Below are 9,735 nucleotides of genomic sequence, written 5' to 3' on the forward strand. Positions count from 1 at the left end.
GAGGCCCACGATGGTCCGGGCTGGTCATCTTGATCCAGTTGGCCAGAGCTGCTGTCATCACTGTGGGCCTCTTCTGTGGGTGGGGTAGAGATGTCTGGACCCTCCTGTCTGGTGACGTTAGGTAGTGGTCCTGCAGGGGGATAAAAGCATGATTATTGCATGTGTTTGTCTCATGGTGTGCAATGGGTGGGTGAGCGTGTACCCCAGTGCTTCCATTCCTGTGTGGGGGCTTGTGTGATGATGGTTAGGGGTTGTTATGGGTATGTGCAGTGGGCATGCTTTAGTGATGGGTGTCCATGCTTTGTTGTGTCATGCAGGGCTTGGGGTTTGGATGGGTGGTGTGTGTTCTTAGTACATTAGTAAGGAGTTGGAGTGATAGGGGAGGGGGTAAGGGTGGGGGTGTGTGATAGCATGCAGGTAGGGTGGGGGATATGATAGTTAAGATTTGACTTACCAGTGTCCATTCCTCCACCGACTCCTCCGAGGCCCTCAGGATGCATAATGGTCAAGACCTGCTCCTCCCATGTTGTTAGTTGTGGGGGAGGAGGTGGGGGTCCACCGCCAGTCCGCTGAATCGCGATGTTGTGCCTGGAGACCACGGAACGCACCTTCCCCCGTAGGTCGTTCCACCTCTTCCTGATGTCCTCCCGATTTCTTGGGTGCTGTCCCACTGCGTTGACCCTGTCGACTATTCTTCGCCATAGCTCCATCTTCCTAGTTATAGAGGTGTGCTGCACCTGTGATCCTAATAGCTGTGGCTCTACCCGTATGATTTCCTCCACCATAACCCTGAGCTCCTCCTCCGAAAACCTGGGGTGTCTTTGGCGTGCCATGGGGTGGTGTAGGTGATGTGTGGGGTGGTGTATGTGGTGATTAGTGTGGTGATGTGTAGTGGTGTGTGGTGTTTTGTGCGTGGATGTTGTGTGGGTGATGGTGTTGTGTGCCTCTGTGTGGTGGGGATGTCTATTGCTGTGCTCTCTCTGTCGCCTTTGTCTAAATTTTTTGGTTGTAGGGGTTTGTGGGTGATGTGGGTGTGTGTTTTATATAGTGTTGGGTGTGTGGGAGTTGTGTTTGTGTGTGTATCAGGTGTGTGTATTTTGAATTGTCCAATGTGGCGGTGTTTTGGAGATGTGTGTGTATTTTGAGTGCTGCAGTGTGTACTGCCAATGGAATACCGCGGTTGAAAGACTGCCGCGTGGATTCGTGGGTCATAATAGCATGGGCGTGTTTCTGTTGGCGTTACGGTGGAGGTTTTGTTTTCGCCAGTTTATCACTGACCTTTGGTGTGCGGAATGTGTAGGTGTCTGAATTTCGGCGGATACCGAGATGTGGGTCATAATAGCTGTGGCGGTATTCCGCGGCGGTGTATTGGCGGTCTTCTGCACGGCGGTAAGAGGCTTTTACCGCCGATGTTGTAATGACCCCCCATAACTTATGAGAATTAACACAGATGGCAAATGCATTAGCTCGGGCCAGCTATTGTGACTAAGACCAATGTAAAACACACAGGTACAATGTACAGAGGGCCAGGGATAGTTGTTACCCCTCAATTTGTATCATTTGCTTAATTTTATGTGCCACAGTTATGGTAAGTTGCACCAAACATTTTGATATGAACCCATGTGCACTAATTTTGGCATCCATCCCTAATTTAATTGTGGCACAACAAAGTCCAAATATCAGTCTAAGATGTGACCTGAGGTCAGCTATAGCTTTTTACATATGTGTCAGAATCCAGTTCAGACATGTATCATAAATAATTGAGGGACACATTATCTTTTGAAAATATCTGGATTAAAAACATGTCTTTCCTGGTACACTCACAGACCATGCTGTCCTGCTATTTGATGGAGTTTTGTTTTGACCAATGACTTTGTGTTTCACCACTGCGCATATTAGTTGCTCAATGTTCACCAGTAGCACATGGTATGTTTTGTTCAGTTTAGCCGCCTATGGGCTTTGACATTGCATTAGTCATTACATTCTGTATTGTGCCTATTGGCTTTGACATGGCATTAGCCATTACTTTCTGTATTCAGTTGAGCCGCTTATGGGCTTTGACATTGCATTAGCCATTACATTCTGTATTCTGCCTATTGGCTTTGACATGCTGTATCCAGTCTAGCCGCCTATTGGCTTTGACATTGCATTCCTATTGACTTTGACATGATGTATTCAATTTAGCTGCCTATTGACTTTGACATGCTATTAGATATTCTGCCTATGGGCTTTGACATGATATTATATATTGCATTTTGTATTCAGCTTAACTGCCTATTGGCTTTGACATGATATTCAGCTCCGCTGCCTATTGGCTTTGACATGATATTATACATTGCATTTTATATTCAGCTCAGCTGCCTATGGGCTTTGACATGATATAAGACATTGCATTTTGTATTCAGCTTAGATGCCTATTGGCTTTGACATGACACTAGACATTGCATTTGATATTTAGGTTAGCTGCCCATTGCCTTTAACGTGGAGTTAGACATTGCAGTTGAGAATAGTTCTGTATTTTTCCAAGCTGTGCTTTTGCACCAGAGAACCAAGATGTTTTGCTCTCACAGTAGACTAGACCTGATAAGAGAGAGTACATGGGCGTTGTTTCTCTTCCCTTGAGCTTGGGAACAGGAGTAGTCTTGGAGACCTGGCCAGTCTCCAAAGGGCTTGCTCAGTTTCCCAGGTCTGAGAGGAGGGGGCACACCTTTGTAACGAATGTAACAGGCTGCAGAGAGTCAGATTCGAATCTGCCGGACCTCGTGCTGGAGCTTGGCGCCAGTTGCCAGCATCCCGTGTGGGTAGATGACACTCTTTCTCGCGGCTGACAGGGGTCTCAGCTTGCAGACCTTAGAAAGATGTAGCTGTAAATAGTTCCCACACGGTGAAGTATTTGTTTTGCTTTGCATTCAATATCTTATAAATATAACCTGCTGTGTATATTGCAAACTGATATATTTTGTTTGATTAACGCGGACTTGAAAGCTACTAATTCGTCATTCATTCATAAACATTGTGGTTGGGGAAGAATAAAATAACAATAAAAGTCTTCTTTGACCTCTGAAGTGTATTTCTGTTGTGTTATGTTAGTGCTTAGAAACTAAATAAGAGGAAAGCACTACAATTGGTACCAGAAGTGGGGTCGGTCATTAAGAGGTGATTAAAAGGGGTTTGACGAGTTAGTAGATTTCTAAGTGCACACTTTAAAAGTGTAATTGTTTTTTGTTGTTTGGAGAATTACAGAAATTGTTTTCTGTTTGGAGAATCACAGTAGCACGGCAGACCATGTTTGAGAATACATGTGTTGATGAACTGCCTGATGGTGCTAAGAAAAACTGTGAATTGTTTTCTGTTTGGGGAATTACAGAAGAAAATGCATGTGTAGCTAAAAGGCCTGATAATGTTTTGAGAAATAATTCCCGTTGTATATATGTAGAAAACGTGTGTTTTGGAAGTAATGATGACAGAAAGGTCTGGATACCTTTATCTGCTTACAGAGAAATGCAGGAGAAATGTAGGAAGTTGGAACATGAAAATAGGAATTTACGTGAGCAAATTAGCCAGGATACAATAATTCAAAATAAGACTGAAAGTTATAAAAGGGCTGTTTTTGAAGAATCTTTCTTGTCCCATTCCAGTAATGAGGGGGTTAAGACAGCTCCGAGCTGCACTGAGTTTCCGTGTGAGCCAGGGTTTTTGGCAGCCAAAATGCATTCCTTAACTGATAACACGAACAAGAGAGACCAGAATGTGATTTACAAGTTACCGTTGCAAAATGCACAAGTAAAAGGAAGGATTTTAGAGCAAGACACCCCGAGTTTCATTAGCTTGTTTGATTTTTGGAAAAAGAATAGCCCTCATTTGAGAGAAATCCTAACACTTTTGTACATGGTCACTGTGAAAAATAATATGCAGCTGCGCGCTTGTGATTTGGCAAATGAAATAATGCAGACTTTAGGTTTCTGCGCAGTGCAAGAAGGAAATACTTATGTACATTTAAATCAAGAACAAGGAAAGAAAATAGTGCCCCTAGCTAGAATCATACAATGGATCTGGTACTTGCAAGACAGGGCTAGAGTACCACAGATAAAAGAATTACCAATGAAATTGTGTGCACCATTTGAATTCGTGTCCACTGAAGATAAAAAGCATGTTTGTTTTACTAATGATTCATTGACTGAAATGTTATTTTCTGGCACAGTAGAAGGAACAGCGTTGTATAATGTGTGTCAGATTTTAAAGCAAGAGCTACGTGAGATGTGTCATTTTTATGCTGATTTTTGGTTCTTTGATAATGTTTTAGCCACATGGCTTGTACCTAACTGGTTCAATTACCTTGCTGATGTTAATGAGAAAAATGCAGAGAGAGAAGTGTTCACCCAGAATTCTGCCTTAGTGGGGATGGCTATGTGGGTGCCCCAGAAATGTGAAAAGGCCACTTACAGGTGGGCAGAGATGAGAGAGATGCACATTCCCCTAGATTTGATAAAAACTGTGCAGCACGCACAAAAGCAATCTGTCATGCAAGCAGTCACAGAGCAGTTGGGGAGAGGAAAGTTACCAGAACAGAAATGGCAAATTGATCAGGTTTTAGGGAGAGTGATTGCTGCAAATTACCAAGGAAAAATCGAAATTATGCTGATACCTAGAAAAGAATCTGATTCATTCATACAAATTGGAGACAGAATGGCCCAAATTGACAAAAGTGCAGTGAATGGAGATTTGGTAAAGAAGGAGTCTGCCCCAGCCCTTCTCACAGTGCAAGAAAAGGGAAGCTGTGGTGCAGCAGATAAAAACCTCAGTACTGATGTGTGGGCTGAAGCCCCAAGTGATCCTCCAGAACCTGCAGTGAATATAACAAAGGGCCTCAAAAACGTCCTGCTGATTATAAAACAGGGAAAGAAAGAGGAAGGGTGCAGTTTAAATGAAAAATGTTATTTGCAAGAAAAGTCATACTTGTTTCTTTTGCAGATCCTACCACGTTTCGCCACTGTCCCTGAGTGTGCTGCGTGGTCCCCCTTCCGGTGTGTGCGTGTGGGGTCGGGGAAGGGACCGAATCCCCAACCTGAACCGGGCTGAGTAAAGTGCCAGCACCATGGATCCATTTTGCGCAAACTGCGCCTTCAGTTCAAGTTCAACTTGTTTGCTGTGTTTTTTTTTTTCTTCCCTCTCGTATGGAACTCTGACTTTTGCTTACCTTCCAGAAAACCTTTCAAGTGGACCGTGCATCTTTACATGAGCAGAACTCATGCCACATCAAATTGCTAACACTGTTGAATTAGAGACTCATTCAGAAAAAAAAAAAAAAAAAATTGCCCAGTCTTTTCTATGTAGATGTATCTGATGTGAAAGGTTATGAAATCAATGTGTTAATTCACTTCTATTGCTTTACAGGGATTGCTTTGATCATTGAAATTTGATTTGATCATAATGTTTTTTTTGTGCTGATGTTTTTTTTTTTGTTTGTTTGAAATATGAGATATGTGAAACAGAAATTCATTGGTCAAAGGGCGGAATGTCCTGCTATTTGATGGAGTTTTGTTTTGACCAATGACTTTGTGTTTCACCACTGCGCATATTAGTTGCTCAATGTTCACCAGTAGCACATGGTATGTTTTGTTCAGTTTAGCCGCCTATGGGCTTTGACATTGCATTAGTCATTACATTCTGTATTGTGCCTATTGGCTTTGACATGGCATTAGCCATTACTTTCTGTATTCAGTTGAGCCGCTTATGGGCTTTGACATTGCATTAGCCATTACATTCTGTATTCTGCCTATTGGCTTTGACATGCTGTATCCAGTCTAGCCGCCTATTGGCTTTGACATTGCATTCCTATTGACTTTGACATGATGTATTCAATTTAGCTGCCTATTGACTTTGACATGCTATTAGATATTCTGCCTATGGGCTTTGACATGATATTATATATTGCATTTTGTATTCAGCTTAACTGCCTATTGGCTTTGACATGATATTCAGCTCCGCTGCCTATTGGCTTTGACATGATATTATACATTGCATTTTATATTCAGCTCAGCTGCCTATGGGCTTTGACATGATATAAGACATTGCATTTTGTATTCAGCTTAGATGCCTATTGGCTTTGACATGACACTAGACATTGCATTTGATATTTAGGTTAGCTGCCCATTGCCTTTAACGTGGAGTTAGACATTGCAGTTGAGAATAGTTCTGTATTTTTCCAAGCTGTGCTTTTGCACCAGAGAACCAAGATGTTTTGCTCTCACAGTAGACTAGACCTGATAAGAGAGAGTACATGGGCGTTGTTTCTCTTCCCTTGAGCTTGGGAACAGGAGTAGTCTTGGAGACCTGGCCAGTCTCCAAAGGGCTTGCTCAGTTTCCCAGGTCTGAGAGGAGGGGGCACACCTTTGTAACGAATGTAACAGGCTGCAGAGAGTCAGATTCGAATCTGCCGGACCTCGTGCTGGAGCTTGGCGCCAGTTGCCAGCATCCCGTGTGGGTAGATGACACTCTTTCTCTCGGCTGACAGGGGTCTCAGCTTGCAGACCTTAGAAAGATGTAGCTGTAAATAGTTCCCACACGGTGAAGTATTTGTTTTGCTTTGCATTCAATATCTTATAAATATAACCTGCTGTGTATATTGCAAACTGATATATTTTGTTTGATTAACGCGGACTTGAAAGCTACTAATTCGTCATTCATTCATAAACATTGTGGTTGGGGAAGAATAAAATAACAATAAAAGTCTTCTTTGACCTCAGAAGTGTATTTCTGTTGTGTTATGTTAGTGCTTAGAAACTAAATAAGAGGAAAGCACTACACATGCATAAAACATATGTTAGAGCCACATTTGCATCACGTGAAGGCAGCACTAATTTACAAGCTCCTGTTGTGTTTTGTAAGTTGTTGTGTCAACAAATGACGGTAATGTGTAGGAATTATTGTATAGCTCATGGCAATTGTATGTTTAACTTGCATTCCACATGTCCAAAAACATTGCCTGCAGCATGTGAACAAATATGCTACTGTCACAACAGAGTATTTAAATGTGCACATTACTCTGATTTGTACTCACTAACAAGGCCACCAATCACACGCCCCAGGTGGTCCAGCAGGTCTTGCTCCCTGGCAACCAGGTCTGCCCAACAGTGTTTCAGCTGGTGGTCGTTGTGCTGTGTGTTGTAGATTCTTTGAAGATGGTATAGGACCTTTGCCCACCGGAGCCTCCCTGCCTCTGTGCGATACCCCTCTATCACACGCCCAACTGCTTCAATCATTAATGGTAGGAAGTGGCACACCAGCAAAATAAATCCCCCCAGCTCCTCCTCTCCCATCCTACCAAGACAAGGCCTACCCAACATGCTTGAAAAAAAATGTAATAAAGGGGTACAGTGGATAATGAAGGGAAAGTAGTACAGGGAAATGAAAACAAATTAACACTAAAACAGCCCAACTATCCCCAAACTAACACTACCAACAACAGACTCCCAACAGTACAAAGACAAATTTAGACAACAGAAATGACAATAATACACTTACACAGGATACCACAGACACTTAGGAAACACCAAAAGACAATTTAAAGATCACACAGGAGACAAATTCACAAAATGCACAGAGAGACAAATCAAAACACAGCCACACAGTCAGGAAATATCACAGATTGCAAAGTGAAAGTGAAAGTACACCCACTGTACCAATTCTGTAAACAGGATATCCTATTACATCACTTTTTGCCTCAAATGAGGTGTGTTTTTATTCTAATGCATCAAAATATTATAACACTTACAGTCTGTGTGTCATTTCTTTTTGACACACATGCTTAGAAATTACCCTGCATCCATATTTTCAAATATTTTTCATAGTTAACCAATTTCATGGGGTACAGTGTGGAAAGTACTGCTCAGGGCCAATGGATGTATCATGGCAGTGAGCGTCATTTTTTGACGCATATGCAGCATTTTTTTACACATGTGCATCTTTTTTGATGCATATGTGTCAAAATGTCTCTCTTTGACTGGGTTTGGGTCATTTCTCATTTTGAATACTACATGACAAGTGTGACAATACAGAGATAGGCTGTTTGCACCTACATTGTGCATTCCGGTGTATGGGCACATGTGACAGATCATACTACTGCGGACCATGATCCTCTAGTTGTTGTACTGGATTTGCACTCTTCACTGACGCAATATATCCCCAAATGTGTAGAATACAAATTGGTATTACCTAGTTTGGGCAGGTTGTGCGTCAATAGAGGATAGCAAGGCTACGCAACTCAATACAGTAACTCAATGCCTGTGTGTCAATGTGTGTGAATTGGCTCTTACTAATGTAGTTGTCCCACTGTGTTAACATCACACGACGCGTTTCTCAAATCTGCTTGTATGCATGTGTTGTCAATGTGTCCAACCATCAGATGCTATTCAGTGTGGAAATGAGAAGGGAAATGTGTTTGTATACACGTAGCAACAAATGCTGTGTGAACTTCCCAGGTTTTTTGGGACATAAGCATCACCAATGACAAACCAGGCACAGGATAGATAAAAGACGGTTGATCATGGCAAAGTTCCAAGATTAGGCCATCACATGTCCTGGAATGTTGGATACCACTTCCTGGGCACTTGTTTGTATACTACCCATGAGTAAGGCATTGGAAAATGCTATGTGGGTAGGGTGTTTGTGACACCGAGTCCCAAAACCAATCCACAAATGTCATGTCATGTCATGTCACAGTTTGAGTCATATAAATGAGCCATGTTTCTCCTGTGGCAGTGGAGGACCAGCAGACCAAGCAGCACGTGTGCACATATTTCCAGTGGTTAATTGGACAAAGGTGTCCAGTTCAAGTGTGTGGGGCCATGTGTAGCCTGAGTTATTATTGGGGTCCATGTTATCACAGTTACGTGCAGGTCTAGTCATGAGTCTGTGGAGATATTTCCTGCATTTACAAAGTATCCTTCACAGCTGAATTGAGAACACACATGGGGATAGTCCAGCTATGGCACTGCAGACGTGTTATGAGACTGACAATAGGGCTACCTTTGTGTGCTGACAAAGTTAATGGATCAGGAATTTTAAACCGACAGGTTTCCTCACAACATTTGTACACAGGGTGGCCTCTAAAATTCCCACTGCCACAGGGAACATCAGTGCCTCTGTGCTGATTAATCTCGCAGCTAGTCACCATGCATTCACCATCAATATGTTGGGGGCAATGTAAATCAGTGTGTGGACTGTCAGGGTACTAACATGTGTTGACATTTCATGCACATTATCTGATGTTGTTTGTTGTGCTGGAGGCACCATACCCAATCCATGCATACAGCCATGGTACACTGTCACTCAAGCATACATGAAACCCAGACAAGGGATGGGCCATGATTAGGCTATTTGAAGACAAGTTCTACCCCATGATACAATAAGTAAACTGATTACGCTATACAGTGTATTTGACTATTCATTGTAGACCTACATGACACAATACCCCAGGAGGAAAGTGAGGGCATGGAAAGCAACTATGAGACAAATGTAGCCACAGGGAACCTTTATGGTGACGCAAAGACAGGAACCAGTCAGGCTAACAGGATGCAGGGTCAATCAGGAACAAAAATGAACAAGGCAAATACACAGTGAGCAGACTGAGACTGGTCAAAGCTGGAACAACACTGTGGAAAATAAAAACTGTATTTGTCCTGTGTGTTGGAACTTAACACAATAACCCAAGCCCTTTGTTACACAAGTTATTTA

General features: G+C 42.5%; 1 protein-coding gene across 1 annotated transcript; it reads left to right on the plus strand.

Annotated features, from left to right (window-relative positions):
• Positions 1 to 1,840: 1,840 nt before the first annotated feature.
• LOC138250380 (uncharacterized) lies at positions 1,841 to 6,793 on the plus strand. The gene is made up of 2 exons (XM_069205196.1): positions 1,841 to 4,445; positions 4,972 to 6,793. Exons 1-2 carry the CDS (start codon positions 3,286 to 3,288, stop codon positions 5,081 to 5,083), a joined length of 1,272 nt encoding a protein of 423 aa, XP_069061297.1. The 5' UTR covers positions 1,841 to 3,285; the 3' UTR covers positions 5,084 to 6,793.
• The last annotated feature ends 2,942 nt before the right edge of the window (positions 6,794 to 9,735 follow it).

Source organism: Pleurodeles waltl, chromosome 8 (assembly GCF_031143425.1).
Source record: "Pleurodeles waltl isolate 20211129_DDA chromosome 8, aPleWal1.hap1.20221129, whole genome shotgun sequence".
Taxonomy (NCBI): Eukaryota; Metazoa; Chordata; class Amphibia; order Caudata; family Salamandridae; genus Pleurodeles; species Pleurodeles waltl.

Bases quoted from the DNA above. Each gene is read 5' to 3' on its own strand.
- LOC138250380 (XM_069205196.1), top strand. From the start codon at position 3,286: ATGTTTGAGAATACATGTGTTGATGAACTGCCTGATGGTGCTAAGAAA. The intron at 4,446-4,971 runs GTGGGCAGAGAT...TTTCTTTTGCAG, and splicing joins TGTGAAAAGGCCACTTACAG to ATCCTACCACGTTTCGCCAC.